This window comes from Pimephales promelas, chromosome 5, assembly GCF_988280905.1.
Source record: "Pimephales promelas chromosome 5, fPimPro1.hap1.1, whole genome shotgun sequence".
In the NCBI taxonomy this organism is placed as follows: domain Eukaryota; kingdom Metazoa; phylum Chordata; class Actinopteri; order Cypriniformes; family Leuciscidae; genus Pimephales; species Pimephales promelas.
This window is the reverse complement of record NC_142773.1, coordinates 14369276-14387689: the sequence shown is the minus strand read 5'-3', so window position 1 is coordinate 14387689 and position 18414 is coordinate 14369276. Positions and strand designations below refer to the sequence as shown.

Here is an 18414-nt window from a genome sequence, read left to right as displayed (position 1 = left end):
CACCTCTAGAGGCCGCTCTTGTACTGCATGATGCCAGCAGACCCTTCTCAGCTCTCTCGTACTGTGTAATGAATGACAGCGCGCACTTCTCAGCCGCCCCAACAACGGACGAAACCAGGAAATAACTATCGGTGCGGATTTTTGCCGATAACGATAGTTCCACCAATCAACTATTGGTGCCGATTAATCGGCAAATCCGATGAATCGGTCGACCTCTACCTTCTGGTCTCTTCAGCGATGCTGTCAATTCATTCATCGAAAGAAGATAGGCCACAGATAGGCTGTATAGGGAGGGCACTCTCACCAACAACCGTCGAAGGGTAAGATGGATCTGAGGACCGTAATTATCCCTAAGAAGACTCTGACGACCGAGGGCTAAAGCCAATGAGGGCAGTCCCCCCAGAGCGGAATGGTCAACACCTCATTATACGGTGCCCGTTCTGCCAACCCTGCCACCGCGTGTGCTTCAGGGTGCAGCGGTCTCCGGTGAGCACATATCTCAAGAACCAACCGGAAACGTACTGTAGTGGTCTTGGGATGCTCCAGATCACTCAGTTCGGTCGTTCCCTGCCGGTTCGCCGATGCAGGGCGTCCGGCTGATTGCAGTCCCAAGGGGCTGGTACCACTAGTAGAATTTTTGGCAGTGTGGAAGCTACTGCCAAATGTTTCTCGCTGGGTCTTGCAGACCATAGGAAAAGGGTATCAAATACAGTTTGGGTTTTGCCCGCCCACGTTGGTTCCTATCCACCATGGTGGGCCCCGAGCAGGTTCTGGAAATGGAACAAGAAGTGGAACCCTTGTTGGAGAAAGGGGCCATAGAACATGTACCTCCCTCCAACAGGGAAAATGGGTTTTACAGTCGATATTTCATAGTTCCAAAGAAGGATTGGGGGTTGTGTCCCATTTTAGATCTTCGAGTGCTAAACGAGTCTGTCATGCAAGTTCAGAATGTTAACACTGAGACAAATCGTACCACAGATCAGATACAAGGACTGGTTTGTCACGATAGATCTCAAGGACACGTAATTCCATATATCCATTCTTCCATATCACATGAAGTTCCTGAGGTTCGCTTTCGGGGGCAAAGCATACCAATATTGAGTTCTTCTGTTCGGGCTAGCACTATCACCCCGCACTTTCACGAAATGCGTAGATGCCTGTCGTCGTGCCTCTGCGCCTGCAGGGTATTCTCATGATGAACTACAACGACGATTGGTTGATTCTGGCTAAGTCGCATAATTTGGCGGTTCGGCATCGAGATGTCGTTCTCATGCCTATTACGTGTTCAATAGGCGAGTAGTGTTTCTTTACTAAGTGACATCGCCAACTACTGGCCTGGCATGAATAATAAAGTGTTTTAGTTGTTATCCATGTAAATGGGGATCACGTTGACAACATTGTTGTCTTTATGCGAAAAAGGCAAAGAAACAACTTTTCTGTTTTTAGTACATCGTTGTAGTGTAAGCGTACCATAAGAATGTAAGGGGATAAACTGAAGATCGCTGCACAATGGAGGATAAGGCATGCATATAAGGTTTATATTTTGACTGATAAGTATGCAGATGTTGTAAGTTATGAGGCACTCAAATGCAAGATAACTACCAAACACAAGCCCCCTCCTTCCATCACACTCTTGGTAGAAGACTCAGATATATTGCCCCTTTTATCTGTTGCAAGAAACAACAATTTTATTGAATTTCCAGTGTAGATTTGGTAGAGATCTTTCTACTGGAATATCTACTGTGATTATGACAATTCTCTTTGTTTTCAAACTCGTTTGGTATCAATTTATGATGGTCCTCTTTAGACATTCTGTTGACTTTAAAGGGTTAGTTCACCCAAAAATGAAAAGTCTGTCAGTATTTATTCACCCTAATGTTGTTCCAACCCCGTAAGACCTTTGTTCATATTCGGAACACAAATTAATATATTTTTGATGAAATCTGAGAGCTGGATCACTCCTCCATACTAGTCCATAGACTTCTTGAGGAATTGAAACTTGCTGGCCTCAAAAGTTATTAAAGACATCGTTAAAATATTCCAAGTGACTACAGGGGCTCAATCTTAAGTTTATCAAACGACGAGAACACTTTTTATGCGCAAAAATACAACAAAAATAACGACTTTATTTCAACTATTCATTTACTTCTCTCTCTGCCTCGAGTCGGGTAAGTACTTAAATAACATAAGCTTCTGTTATTGTACATCACACGCATCAGACACATGACCAGCGTCGGCCAATAGTGAGCCTACGTGTGACGTAGCTCTACACTATCATACTATGTTAACTGACTAGAAGCTCATAGAGAAGGAAGTGAAAAGTTGAAATAAAGTCGTTGTTTTTGTTTGTTTTTGCGTAAAAAAAAGTGTTCTCGTCGTTTGATAAACTTAAGATTGAGCCACTGGAGTCACTTGGACTATTTTAAAGACGTCTTTAATAACTTTGAGGACCGCAAGTTTCAATTGCTCAAGAAGCCTATGGACTAGTATGCAAGAGTGATCCAGCTCTCAGATTTCATCAAAAATATCTTAATTTGCGTTCCGAAGATGAACGAAGGTCTTACGGGGTTGGAACAACATGAGGGTGAGTAAATACTGACAGAATTTTCATTTTTGGGTGAACTAACCCTTTAAGTAACTTTGCAACTCTTTCACTTTGCAACTTATTAGTAGTTGTATTAAAGAGCCCCTATCATAGCATTTGAAATGTTCCTATTTTTGTTTTAGGAGTTCCCAAAAACAGTTTAACGTGCATGCAAGGATAAAAAACACTTTATTTGTCTTATAATATGCATTTATTTTTGATTTGATCTTTTTTGATTTAACTGATCTGATCAACGACTCCCAAATGATTCGTTCGACGATTCATTTTCCCAAACACCTCCTTTGAGTGACACGAATCTGCGGCGATTGGCAACGGAACGCCCATAACCAGGATTATAGCTTGTCAAGTGTTGAAAATTGTATATAGTGTTTGAACAAACCAGAAAAAGTGCACTTTCCACACGGTCCCTTACTCGCGTCTCCGTCAAGAGCGAGCTTTCCCGGCGATACTCACATTGCGGGGGCTTTTGAGGGGCAGTGCTTATTATATAGAGCGAAGTCATATTTGGCTAAGTCGTTTAGGAGGTAATTGCCATTTTTCAAAGAATGTCTGGTGAATATCAAAAACAAAACTAACTTTACCCCGCTTAGAAGCTGTGCGGAGTGTACACAACACACACAACACAATATAACTATATTGTGCATGCAACAGAAAACATAATAGCAAACATTATTCATATTACTTACAGATTGTGATTCGGAGGAGGACGAACCTGATCCATATACACTGGATTGCAAATAATACTCGTTGCAAATATGAACTCTAACCACTTATTCTTCACATGCTCGTCCCTGGACAATGGAAACAAGTGGCTGAACTGTCTTTGCAATGTAGAACACAGCGTCTTCTCGACATGATGCGATTCAGCTGAAGTATTTGAATGTGTTCTAGACGTCACTTCAAGTCTGCGCGCGCAGTTGTTGGGAGCGGCCAATGACCTCTCTATTTCATATTTCATAGACTCAGAGTCGACTCTCACTTTTGAAAGACAATAACTTTATATACGGTGCACTTTCAGATATAAATCTTTGCAGGATATTTTCATTCCCTTAGAGCTATATTCCACACCATATGAACAGTCATTTTCAAAAATCCATGATAGGTGCTCTTTAAAAAAATACAAATCAATTAGGAATGACCTTAAATTTATTGAGGTAATACTACAGACTCAGTAGCCTTTTCAGGACAAATACTGCATGATGCAACATAACACTGCACTCTTCAAGTAACAACAAAATATGGTTATAAGCTTTAAGCTGTCCAGTAATACAAATTATATTAGTTTATATTAGTTTAAATCATAAACTAATATAATAAACGCGCACCGTTATAATAACAATCCGTCATGCAACATGCGCACCTGCTCTTAAAGGGTATGTTGGATGACGCTCTGATTGGTTTATTTCACGTTACACCCAAACCACACCTTTGAATAATGAAGCTACTTCAGACCAACCCCTTTTAGATTGGCGCCAGGCGCAAGAGTCATTTATCCCACTGGGAAAATTCCAACAGCGTCAGATCATCCACCCACAAAGTTACTTGCCCTTTGCGCTTTGACACTTGCGTTTCAGATCGTTAAAATAGGGCCCTATAAGTATCTTTGCAATGGCATGTCATTGCCTTTTCTACTAACTCTTAACCCCTTACTCTACTAACTCTTAAACCCCTTATTCTACTAACCCTAATCCTACCCCTAAATGTAAGATTAGGATGAGCCTACTCACCTAATACTCTAAGAAGAGTTAGTTGACTCATTTGACCCTAAATAGAATATCCAATGCATTTGAAACCTGCATTTTTGCCAACTTCTGCAACAATCATTCCACATGTGGTTGTCCTCACATATCAGTTTGTCATTAATTTATCTACTTTTTTTAAAAGTCATTTTTTGTTGTGTAGCCTAATGCAGTCAGGTTGATTTAGTCATAATAACATTTTAGCTAATATTTTAGTAAATTTAGATGTTACATTGTGAATTCCATTTTAGTTTGCCTGACAAAACATTTAGCAGTCTATGACATTTTCAAGGTTTAGTCCAAATTTTGAAATCCAAAAGGGTTTGCTATAGCCTTTTTAGGTCTTGTTTTATAAGATGTTTTGTCAATCCGCCACCTACAACAATCTCAGTCACCTTATAACTTACTACAGCCGACACAGTCAGTGATTTCTGTGCAGTGCTTTCCAAGGCCAAGACAATGTCTGTCAGCTCTGTGGGTGATTAATGTGAGCACTGAGCTGTTCTCTGACACCCTGCACTTAAAACAATTGAGCACCATTATTCCTGGTGAGGGTCACACAAAAAAGCTTCACGTTCAGTTCACTGATGTGCTTCCTAGGCTTTGTGTTTTGGTATGACCTGGAACTTTGCCTGGACACATACAGTATATCAGCTCAGATACTGCCTTGTGAAATTATCGTGGCACTTTTAGATCTAGGACGCTGTGTACTCGAGGCAGGTCCCCGGGAATGACCATCTGGTTCAGGAAATAGCTACACTGACAGAGAGACACTAAGCCAATACTAAAAACACTGTATGATATCCGGCAAAATGCAATGTGATATCAAATGTTTCAAATGCTTTTTAGTGCAGGTTTTGAAATCTACGACTTTTTCCGAATAGATATAGAAATTGTAGCTCCCCATTATCACATTATTTAGCCTGCAACATAATTACCCTCACAAAAATGTAAAAATGTCAAAACTCATTTTATCCAAGATAAGTGAATCAAGCATTTTTTTCTTTTAACATTATATGTGAAATAGAGGGTTAAGTATCAACTAAGAACGGCTCCAGCAAATCTTCTATTGTCTTACTACTAAATGGTTGAAAAGTCAAGTTAGTAAATCTATTTATTCTCTGAGGGCGAGATAAATGCTATAAACACCACAACATCTGGGCTTGGTCTGGAAAATTCACATGGTGTCACTGCTTAAACAGACATTTCAAACTATTCCTTTGAAAAATAGTGCCATGTCACTTAGGAGCTTGAGCTACAGTACAGTAATAAACGGTATACGTACTTAATGTTAAATTCAAACACACAACTGGCATGTTTCTCTGTCAAGGTCCAGGTATTAGATGTCAGTCTAGTCAATGAAGATATCTAACCCTGTGACTATAGAATTACACAGTTTTCTTCCAAAAAGACTCCTTTCATTGAGGACTCAAGAACAGGTTCTATAGGAAGACCTCAATGTAGACAAAAATACAGCTTATCAAGTGGAAAAGGAAATCTCAACTTACTCCCTAATATGAGCTAGTTTGGAATAAAATGGTGGAGTATAGCCTAGCTCATCTTAGTTCAATAACACAATGCAGATTTAAGTCAGAACGTCTTGAATTGTGAAAATTGTGCCCTAATATTCTATAAAACATTTTGTACCTGACGAGATTAAAACTTTTTCAACACCATAATATATACATTATATATATTTTTGTTGTTGTTTTTAAAGTCACATCCACATCTCACCAGGAACTACATGAGACTGAATAAGTAACACATTTTCTGTAGAGCTGCTTTGAAACAAGTATTGTGAAAAGCACAATACAAATGAATGTGAACTGAATTGAATTAAATCAATGAAAATAGGCCCATCACTAACGGTTATTTTGGTCATCGGTTGATTATTTTGATGATTAATTAAGGAATCTGATGGTAAAAAAAGACCAAAGGGAACAGTAACCATTAAAATGACTTAAAGGCCAACACTCACGATGAACAACAGTTTACATATTTAGAAACATATTGAAGTATTCTCCTGTGTTGGTGTAGGTTTAAAAATTAGTTACCGTATGAATATGATGAAATGGCGCATATTGCGTTCCCAGATGAACTTCATAAGCAACCAAAACTCACATCATATGCAAAGAAGAAGTTTGTTAACCAAGCTCCATGCATGTAACAGTGCCACTTTACTGAGAAACTCATAGCGCATCAGACTTTATGCGTTTCCAAATGCATGTTATTGGGAACCCAAACAAACTGAATCACGTGGAGCAGCTTTTACTGTGAACGGAGCCGCTTTGAGAAAAAAATTAATTGATTGTACTAAATGGTTTTAATATATCAATTCACGCAGCCTTAAAACGGTCTAATTTTTTTTATTTTGATCCTTTGATCAAGTCAGAAGACTTAATTACAGCACTTACAACAATAAATGTTTCGGCAACATGAAGGTCTTCAAAATAGCTTTATAAACTTCCAGATTTTGAGAAAAAAAAATTGTTGGTATCCAAAAGTCCAGCATATAAAAGTATTTTCTTGTTCAAATCATAGGCATGCAGGGACATTGAGTAATACCGTTTGCAAATTCATCTAAATCAAAAGTGACACTTAGGTTGACGGCCCAAGATGTCACCTTAATTCATCACGTACTGTTTATAATTATGTGGACGGAAAAATACAGTACGATAATAACTGATCTGCGTCATTCCCTGCATATTATAGGGTTGATTAATTCTCTGCTGATTAATTGAGTCAAGCCATGGAGGAGAAGAAATCTCATTTTGATTAAATGAATATTTGGTTTGTATCTTATTAAACAATAAAACGTGAACTGCAATGTCAACACTAAATGATGACACCATATTTGCATATCACAATCCAAATTTATCCATTAGAAATTAAACTTTATTAAAGAAGTAGATGAAATTCGGTCTGGATTCACATCTGTTGTGTGCACATGGATGAGAAGTGTAAATCCTCAAACAGCCACACAAGCAGATGCCAATATCTCTCCTTGGCCTCCTCACATTCCTGCTAAGCTACTTACCCACATCAACACTGTTACCATTCCAAGCCAGATTACCAGTCAGTCAAATGAGATGTCATTCACTTCCTGGCCTCTGTTTTTCTCCACCTCCTAAACAAAGCCGCACTACCATTACATAACTAAACACGCCCAGACAACAGAGAGTTCTCGTTGGACAACTCAATGAAAGAAGGACCAAAGTGGAATTACGGCTAAACCGTCCTCTTGGAAGGTTAATGTGTAGAGTGCTTGCTAATCCGTTTTCCCTGCAACCTTTTAAGCTTGGTTTTGTTAAACAGCAAAACAAGTGTTTTGAAGTGTTGCACAGGCCAATATATTGTAATATTATTTTCATATACTGTACAGTGTTCACCTTTTCCATGACAAAATTTTAAATATCTGTTAATCCCACAAATCTATCACTTTGTTTCAGATCAATTTGAATAGAGCACACAAGTGTTTTGTTTTTTGTTTTTTTTTGTTTTTTGAAAAAAAAAGAACGAGGCCTACAGTATGTAATGGTTCTTTAAAAACGCCCCTTTTTTGTTTCTACCACTGAAAATATAACAGAATACAGTTTTGGGACGACATGAAGGTGCGTAAATTTGGGTGAACTATATAGTTTGCGGTCAGTAAGATTTAAGAAATTAATAGGATTTAAAATGATCAAAAGTTACAGTAAAAATTATATTTAACCCTCAAATAATCCAAAAAAACAATTAACACAGTTTCTTCAAAAATACTGAGCAGCACAAGTATTGATTATTTCTGAAGGATCATGTGACTCTGACGACTAGAGTAATAATGCTGACAATTCAGCTTTGCTTCACATCCATACATTTAATGTTACATTTACATTAAAATAGAAAACATTTTTTGACATTTAAAAAAAAATAGTGCACATTATTACAGTTTTTACTCTATTTTTAATCAAATAAATAGGACATTGGTACTAGCAATAAAATACCTTTTCTTACCACACAGTGCTGTTAAAATGTATAATGCACCAGATTGACAAGTAATTATATGTACATTAATTGGAGATGGATTAGTCCCTAAATTGGCTAAATATATAAAATTTTGCAAAATTTAATATATTGAAGCTGTATTAAAGCAATGCTGAATAATTTCAAATTGCATTTCTCTTTATTTTTGTATGTCAATGCTTATTTCTGGCTGTTGGACAACTCAGAAGTTAAACTTCTTAAAATTAGCCTAATAGAATTAAGTGTAATCTTATCCAAACTGGCTGTTTATCTTACTGATAAGCTCTGGACTTAGATTCTTTGGGTCTTTAATACTTTCTGAAATATTTCACATGTTTGCAACCCAGTTTGATTTTGTTTAAGTCCAAAACAACTCATGTCTAGCTGCATACATTCCTTAGAGTAGATTAACATTGTGTTAAAGATAAAGATCCATATTAAACATCCTTCCTATTTGAAACACATTACAATTTTTGTGTCTACATAATCTACTGATTAAGATCAGTGGGTCATTACGAGCAAATTAGTCAGAATAAACACAAAGAAAATAATCCAATATGTATTTGTTACCATGTTTCCTACCCTATCTCACGACCAATTCGTACGAACTCATACGAGTGATTCAAAAGTGGCTAATTCGTATTAATTCATACGACCTCACTCGTACGAATTTTTACGATTTGTCTAAACCCACGTGACGGTTATGTTTAGGGGTGGGGTCAGGGGTTGTCATTCGTACGAATTCATACGAATTGGCTAATTCGTAAAATATGTACGATTTAGCAAAATCGTACAAATCCGTACGAGTGAGGTCATACGAATTGTTACGAATTAGCCACCTCGTGAAATTCGTACGAATTCCCGTGAAATCGGGTTGGTGTTTCCCATAAATCACCTACATAATTTTTACCATAACAGTTTCTGTTTTTCAGACAGAAGATATATAGGCTTACAGATCTCAACAAAAACTAAAATTAAAATCATGATATAGCTTAGTGTAGTATGGAAGCTTGTTTCTGCCATAGAATGAAAAATATAAAAAGTAATTGCGACTTTTTATCTCACAATTCTGACTTTTTTACTCACGATTGCGAGTTTACTTCTCGCAATTGAGAAATAAAGTCAGAATTGCGAGATGGAAAGTCAGAATTGCGTGATATAAAGTCGCAACTGGGAGATATAAAGTCAGAATTGCAAGATATAAAGTCAGAATTGAGAGTTATTAAGTCAGAATTGGCTTACAGCTTTGAAAACCTGTTCATACTCTAATTTTAAATTTGGGGTTTTAATAAGCTGTAAGCCATAATCATAACGTTTCTAAATAAGATATAACTCACAGTATAATATTCTTGCCCAAGGAAAAGTAAAGTTGTTGAGAGATCTCTTTTTAAAAAGAGCCAGGTTTGAGTCCAAAGGATAGACTGACCTGTAGAGAAATTGATCTCTCTCTTAGGCAGTTACTTCGCGGAACAGAGCCAAGATCCTCTCTTCATGGCATATTGCAGCGAGGCAGCTCCATGAGACATAGATAGATATGAAACATACAGTATCTAGCTTTTACCGTTTCGCACCCTGGGTGAGACCATATGTTGTTCTGAACCAAATGTGTCAGTAAAAACGTTAATCTCAACACAAATACAAAAAGGAAAGAAACTGATCTTGCCCCCCTTTCCCCCGAATGCAAGATGTCTTTTCTGCAAGCATGATAGCTGAGATATTTTCTCACTTTAACTAAAACATTTGCTCCATTGTGGTCTGTCTAGCTGAAACTTTTAGACTCCAGCTTTGAACATACATTTCAAATAATAATACTGATAAACACATCAAACTATATGATTGCTTATAAAACGGTTAGTTCGAATCCTTGATTCTGATTGGTCAAAAGCTGTGCTTTATTCATGATAAAACACGTCTATGACCGCTTCACCCAACGGTTCTATTGATCGCTGCGCAACACTGCGGGTGTATGTTGTTTTTATTTGAGCTTTCATGCATTTTACACTAGAGCCCGACCAATAAAGGATTTTGAAGGCCGATACCAATACAAATATTTTTTGGTTTTAAAATCCGATATGCCGATATATCGGCCGATATTTTTTATTTTATTTTTTATTTCAGAAAGGCGCAACAAAACATTAACGGATTTCCCTAACATTAGTTATTTGTAGTTATTTATGAGTTTTAACCAAAATAATATGATAATGCATTTTAAAAAGAAACTTCTTTTATTGTCACAACAGAACAGACTGATGATAGTGGCATTAGCTAGCTTTATGGTTAGCTAGTCTATGATGAACCATAATTTAGCAATGGATTACGTCATACTGCAAATTGTAAAACATACATTTTCAATATAACTGGCCAAGGAAACTTCCGCCGGCCACAAATTTTGTCATGCTTGTTTGAGTTAAGAGAACTGATGGGGATGTTCTTTTAATTGTTATTCAAGCAATGTATGTATCGTGACCAACTCAATGAGTGTTGCCGACAGGAATGGTGTAGAGTGCCCTCTGGTGGACAAACTACACAACACTCATGTCATGGTTCAAGCGTGTTTAGTCCGTTTTTATTTTATTTTTGAAATATTCATTTATCGGCCATTATAACTGCCGATACCGATAGTTTGGAAAATGCCTAATATCGGCCGATAATATCGGCCTGCCGATGTATCGGTCTGGCTCTATTTTACACATTGGAACGTTGTTGCTGTACACGCTCAGGGACTATTTTTTCTAGCGGAAAGAAGGCTTTTAGTGATTTTACTTCAAAAAAGTTGCACTAATACATTGTTTTTTACTTTATTATTAGTAATATTTACTTTAATGTGGCAACCGTTTTATAAGAGCAATAAGGTACTCGAGGCAAGTGCTGTATCGTGTATAAGTAACGGCTGAAGGGGCAGGCACTCTGCTTCACGTCACGCCTAATAACGCCCTTCAGCCGTTACTTATTCACGATACAGCACAGCCTCTTGTACCTTATTGCTTACATAAAATATGATTGATTAATTGATATTTAAAATATGAATGATTGATTTGATAAAACAAAACCTTTGAGTCCACTTTAAAGTCCAGATCCAAGTAAATGCAAAGACTCTATTTGTTCAATTTTCAATGCAGAGCTCTTGATTTTGAAATTATTTACCCAAATTATTATTGAATCAACCAAAATATATTAAGTTAAAGTTACACCAACAAAACAAAATTAATTGGTTAGATAAAGTAGAAATTGCTCCTTATGGTCACGACTTCAGGTCTTTATTGCAGACGTGGAGAACCGACCACTGGAGCCATGAGAGGTGGACAACACTGGAACTGATTCTCAGCGATTACAAAGAGGCTCTCAGTGGCACACTGCACTCTGACCAGCTCTTGAAGGTTATATTACCATCACAAAACCGTCCAAACTGTCCAGAGGTACAGCAATGTGCTCTTAAAACTCCAAACCTTCACATCTACATACTGTAATCAGGAACATACATTTTATATGAGCAGCTTTAAATAGTTAATCTGTCTCTCTTCTCTGTTTACTGAATGCTGTCTGATGCAGACGTATAGATTAAGGGTGATGATAAAGCGCTGACAGAAGCAGCTCTTTATCAGACAGTACACGAATCTCCTGATTATACGTCTTCAGCTTCCACCAATGCCATAAAACATTGTAATTTAAACCGAAATTGTTACTTGTTGAACATGCTTGCTCTGTGCGAACAACCCTTTGCATGCAACACATCACTGCTTCTTTCAAACTGTTAATCAAGGCTTTGCATTCACTGTGAATAATCACAAAATTTTAAAAAATGTACTACAGTTTTACACAGCAGGTTCCCTAAAAATGATTTCTACACCCCTAGTGTCACCAAAAAGAAATGCAAGACGATTATGGTTTTCAAAAAAGTTTCCGGAACACCACTCTCATCTGCAATTGGTCAGACACACAGATAGCTCCGCCTCTAACATGGGTCAATGATGCTGTTGTCAGGCCGGTTGAGATGCTCAAACAAAGCAATGTTTTGTTATCACAAATTAAACTTATGAAAGGTTGTCTTTGCTTGATGGTTATAAAAAGGGAATTAGAAGTGTGAGAATGTTGGGATTTAAGGCTAACTTTTATAAAACTAAGTAGATTTTAAAACACTGCATCACTGCCGACTTTGTAAATGGCTTCAGAGAAAAACTGGGGATCACACACTAAACAACAGAGGATCACACACTGCCAAACTTTCACGTTGTTCCCAACACAACAAACCCACAAACTGTCTGAGTTGGTACAATATTTTAATCTGAATTACTTAACGTGCATTAATAAAAAGCATAGACAGTAAAAGAAATGGACACAGCGACCCCATTGATTTCAACGGAGAAGACTGAAGCACGATTATTGCACTTCCTGTCTGATGTCTGAGTGACTGCTCAGGCTCAAACTGAGCGTGACGACAGTCTGACAGTAAATCTTCTAGTATCTGTGCCAAGACAAATCTGAATCAACCAATTCCTCAAAAGCATAGTTGAAATATTTTGCCCCATTGCTTTTATGGACTCTATGGGCTTCTCCCTTGACTTTGTGCCTCCATGTCCCCCCGATTGCCTCATAGACAGTAAAAGAATGTCTCTATTGTGCGACAGAAAGTTGCGTGGTTATGACGCAATCGTTAGCTTATTTTTACAAAAACGGCTTCTACGGGGCCGTAACGTGAGATACAAAGTAATGGAGCTTTTTATACATTGTCATGTTTTTTTAGAAATAAATAATGGACAAATGAAGTCTTTGAACGCCTCAGATGTAAAGTTATTCGCTGTCAAAGCAAAATGAATGGGAGTCAATGGGATGCTAACACCAAGTGAAGTTCTGCTACAATGGCAGCTCCCGCGAGGCTTCAACTTCTGGCTGATGAATTACCCCCTTGTTAAAAGTATTATGAATGACTTTCCGTACTTCATCCACCATGTTGTTACTGTCACGTGACCTAGCATCAGATTGCGTCATTTCACCACCATAAATCATCTCCCGTTGCCTCATGGGATAGTGGAGTCTATTGAAAGGACACTTCAGAATCGTTTTGCGTACTGTTTTTTACTATATAGTAGGAAAGTATTTGATTTTAGGAAAATGTGTTCTAAAATCGGCTCAAAATAATGTTTTCACACTATGGAATTAAGATTAAAAAAAAATCACATGCTTTTCTGCAAAATCTGTCAACTTCGACTGCTGAAAATTCAAATTTATTTGTTTGTTTTTGTTTTGTTTCATCAATGTGTCCAGACTCTAGGCAAAAGTTGTGTAGTTTATTTCAGCCTTTAGTTGAATTAATGTTATTTTCTATTTTTTAGAAGGAATATAATCATTTGTTTGGTAGCTATTAAATAACTAACTTTCTTCAAACTATTTATTGCCAATCACAATTTGCAAAGAATATTTTTTACAAAGCAAAGGTTATTTTTTTAAGTCATTTTTTTTCTTCATCAGACTGACAAAACACGAACAGAGCTTCGTCGGGTCCTTTTTCAAATAACAATGGACAAAATGATTCACCCTAACTAAACAAACCCTAAGCCGCAAATATTATGGTGGACTCCCACAAAGGTCTTCATTGGTTTTTGAAAAGAATAAATCCTCCAGGAGACGACATTAAAAAAAGCGTGACTGACATCACTGGATGTAGGAAGTGCATGTAACGGGGAAACTTTGTTGCATTTGATGCCTCTTACAACGGTTGCAGAATCAGACAGTCTGTGTTTTTGGATACATTAAGTCTCATCATTGCATATACCAAGTAAATGTGGTTGTGTAGTAAGTGTAGCCTAAGCAGTGAACTGGAAGATCACACGTGTCGTCGCACTTGAACAATGTTCCAAGACATGAAGCTTCTACACTTGCATTCAATAAAAAAGCACCGAGATATTTGCATTAACCCTCCGATTCTCTCTGCACATTTCATATTTTAAAATACCAACATTGCGAATAAAGTAATCTGAGCAGCACATTAATGCGCATTCATACATTACTGAATATAAAAGCGAGGCAAACAATCAGCTGCTCGACTTACCTTCCAGATCCAGGCCATTTTAAGACTGAATAAATAGCTCGTATAGCGTTGAAGTAACGTTACTCGAAACAATCTACACGCGAAAAGGCCTGTATTTGCTGTTTAGTGGTTTAATTATATGCGCCATGGATGCCCGACATCGGTGAGTCGATGAAACATTTCAGTAAATATTGTGGAGTACCGTTATTCATGCTCTATTCCCTGATCTACAGAGCTCGGGTAGACGTGCGCTCCTATTGGCTCGTGGCTTCGAGAGCCCCGCCCCCTTTATCATGTGACTGTGATTTTTCATCCCTGTGCTATTCAGTGTGGGTGAACAGTGATGTACTTCGCCATTGTTACAAAGAGAGTGTTTATGCAGTAGGGGGGTGGTTGTAATATTTGTTTACCTTTCTGTCTATATCTTGGAGTACTTTTAAGCCAGTGTGTTCAAAATGTGATTCAAACTAGTTACAAGTGTCTGCTATCAAATGGCATTTGTAACACAAACAGAAAATGCATGGTTTAGTTCTAAACATGAGGAGTGAAATGTTACAATTCACCCCATAGGATTTTGAAAGCTTTTCAACACTGACTTTTCAATATAACTGATGTGTGTGTGTCTGTGTGCGTCACTCTTAGTCATAATTGACCACTATAAATTTAACTTGAAAACAAAACATTGTTTGTGTGTAAGCTTGTTTGTTACTGTCATTGTAGCCTATTGGCCATAATACATTGAAATTGAACACTTGTGTTGGTGTAAGGCCATTTGTCAGTTACAGTATTGGCCATAATAAAATGTAAGTGTGATGTGTGTAATAAGGTGTTAGGTTGCAACGTTTCATTGTTGTTACAACTAGAGTCATAGCCATGAACTAGCTCTAACAGACAAAGCACTAACAACTTGAATGAAAAATATCTACACAGACACAATAAATGTAATTTAATTTTGATGAGTTTAACTATGAAGCAGAAAGTCCCATTACAAAAATAAACAAAGTAAAAAAAGTTAGTTTCATACTTCAAAATAGTTTTTTTTCCACTCTAACATCTGATGTGTTTGCCACAGGGCTACTTACATGTGGAATAAGGACTAAACTGAGCATGTGTGAAGTGAATCGGGAGATTTGTAACTAGTTCCTGATTGGACAGATTGGAATTGTTACAACTGACCCGTGTTACAACCATCCCCGGTCTCCTCAAGAAAATTATAAAGTCATATATAACCAACGCATTCTCACCCCAAGGCGTCACCTTTGACCATGCTTCAATATTTGACGTTTTAGGCGCCCTTTAGCGTCACTTACATGACGCGATCCTACGGCGTCACCTAACTGACGCTAAAGGAAAGCGTCAGTCAGAGGACGCGGTTAGGTTTAGGTGTGGGGTGGGGGTAGGGTACACGCGATCCTAGGGCGTCATCTAACTGACGCTAAAGGGCGCCTAAAGCGTCAGATATTGAAGCATGTCCAAATGCTTCCCAAGGCGTCAGTTAGGTGACGCCTTGGGAGTGAGAATGGGCTGATATAACATAATCATTGTCTTTTTTGAGACCATTTTTTGTTGAATGTGCTCACAGCATTATTGCTTGTAAACACAAACAGTTGTTGTTAAAGGTCAAAAGCATCATGTCACAAGGATATTCAAAAATGTTTTGGATTCAGTTGTGGATTCAAAATGTGGATACATTATCGATATAAAGTAATTTTAAAGGAGTAATTTTAAAGGACTTTTAAAGTGCATCATATGGAGAAAATCCTGGAATGTTTTCATCAAAAACCTTAATTTCTTTTCAACTGAAGAAAGAATTATATGGACATCTTGGATGACATGGGGGTGAGTAAATTATCAGCAAAAGTTTTTTTTTTTTTAAAAAGTGAACTACTCCTTTAAGTTTTGATCGATTGGAGACAGAAAAAAATGACAAGAACAGTTATAAAAAATAATTACAATGAATTAAAAAAGAAATTTGGAATCTAAAAATGTGTGTTTGTAAATTTGCTCAAATTTATATTCAGAAGAAAACTAAACCTGAAAAAAACTCCCATAACATTTTTGGGAATGTCATTGTAAAAAAAAAAAAAGAAAAAAAAAAGGAAATATAAACACACAGTAAATTGAATTGAATTGAATTGTGAAAATGCAGAAACTATAAGATGTGGGAAACTATAAGATGTGTGTAAAGATGTTTTTTTTTTTTATATATATGTAAAAATGCAAAACATTTTCTGTGATTGATAACAGCAAACAAATTTAGGTTCTGGGAACATTATGGGAACGTTATTTTTGGTTCCCAGAACGTTCCTAGAACTTTCCTTTAAGGTTAGGGGAACGTTCCCGGAACGTTCTCCTTACGTTATAAAAATGGAACCTAAAATAATCTACATGGAACGTTCCTATAACGTTCTTGTTTGGTTCCCAAAAAAGCAACCTCATGGGACCATTCGCGAACGTTAGGAGAACGTTCTGTGTTTGCTGAGTCTCCATAAAACATGACACTCAGGCACATGCATACCAGTAGCCTATTATAAAATAAATATACATCATGTATTGATAATCATTTTGTATAAAATCCTAACAAGTGCCTACACTCTAAAAAATGCTGGGTTGTTTTAACCCAACTTTGGGTCAAATATGGACTAACCCAGCCGTTGGGTTAAATTTTTACATTACATTTTTAACCCAACATTTCGGGTTTGTCCATATTTGACCCAAAATTGGGTTAAAACAACCCAGCATTTTTTAGAGTGTAGAATCTAAAACTTACCAGAACAATTAAAAACAGAAGACAATGCAGCTATAATGCATGCTGAAAATAATTCAAAATGGTGAAAGTTTCGATGAAATGTGCAAATGTTTATTGAGGCTAAACTAGGTCACGGTAACATGAAACAGTGAGAATTGTGGTTGATTCTACATGATTACACAGCACTGAAGGTCATGAAGTGCACAGCACACTGTAACTCTGGCTCTGCGTTAATTCGGGCATTATGAGGCTGTGTGAGATGGATTCTGAATGATGGTCTCTCTTGGGCTCTGTAATTCTCTGCCTGCACTGACAGATTCAACAATGCAACCAGACCAGAGAAACTTCCCCTCTTAAGTTTTCAGGCCCTTCTTAAACAAACAGTGCTTGAAAATGTTCATGTATTCCAAATACTCTCTCAGTAGCAGCTTGCACAAAGTCAACTGTGTTTGTGTTAGATATTATTAGATCAGGTTGGCACAGCTCACATGGCTGGCTAATTGTAGGCTGATGTAAGCTATTTTAAATTTGGTTCCATTATGCACTTTACATGATCCAAGAAAGTATATCAATGTCAAAACCAAATTCACAGGAATTGCATTGAATCATGTCTTGGTCAAAATTTAACAGGAGAATATAGAAGGAAACTCTGTGCTCTGTGCTGCGCCGGAAGTGATCGCTTGCTCGTCTACGTCACTTATTGTTTAAACAGAGATTTCTGAAGTTTTGTGAAGATCTAAACATATTTAGATATACAGGAAATTGCAATGGAAGACGATTTCGAAATATCTAAATTAGATCTTCAGAGTGAAAGTTAAAACTTCCGAAATCCCTGTGTAAACAATGAGTGACGTAGACGCGCAAGAGATCACTTCCGGCGCATGCGTAGACCGAATCACTCGTGCCTTCATATCACTTGAACGTGGCTGTGGAGGTAAAAACGATATAAATACTGTTCGTTTTCTCACACAAACTGCTCGTTTCTTGTCTTAGGCCATCATTGTGTACTTACATTAATGAGTCATTAAATCATGTTTAATTTGGACTTCTCTGTGCATGCTCTGTGACGTGGTGACCATAGACCTGCATTAGATGACTGACAGACAAGAACGGTTTGACCTAAAAATATCAAAATTGAAAATACTGCGGAAACAAAGACACCTACATCTTGGATGCCCTTGAGGTAAGCTAAACATATCAAAAATTAATTTCAAAGTGAACTATCCCTTTAAGTGTTTGTGGTTGGGAACTGTCAAACTATAAAGCACTCTGGCTCCCGTCGAGCCTCCAACAA

At 37.3% G+C, this 18414-nt stretch overlaps 1 protein-coding gene across 1 annotated transcript in view; it reads right to left on the bottom strand.

Annotated features, from left to right (window-relative positions):
• The window catches only part of st6galnac3 (ST6 (alpha-N-acetyl-neuraminyl-2,3-beta-galactosyl-1,3)-N-acetylgalactosaminide alpha-2,6-sialyltransferase 3), a 124964-nt gene extending 110352 nt beyond the window's left edge, over positions 1-14612 (bottom strand). Inside the window, exon 1 of the mRNA XM_039649640.2 lies at positions 14393-14612. Within this exon, the coding sequence (XP_039505574.1) occupies positions 14393-14410 (18 nt within the window). The 5' untranslated portion in view covers positions 14411-14612. The remainder of the gene's footprint in view (positions 1-14392) is intronic.
• Between the last annotated feature and the right edge of the window lie 3802 nt (positions 14613-18414).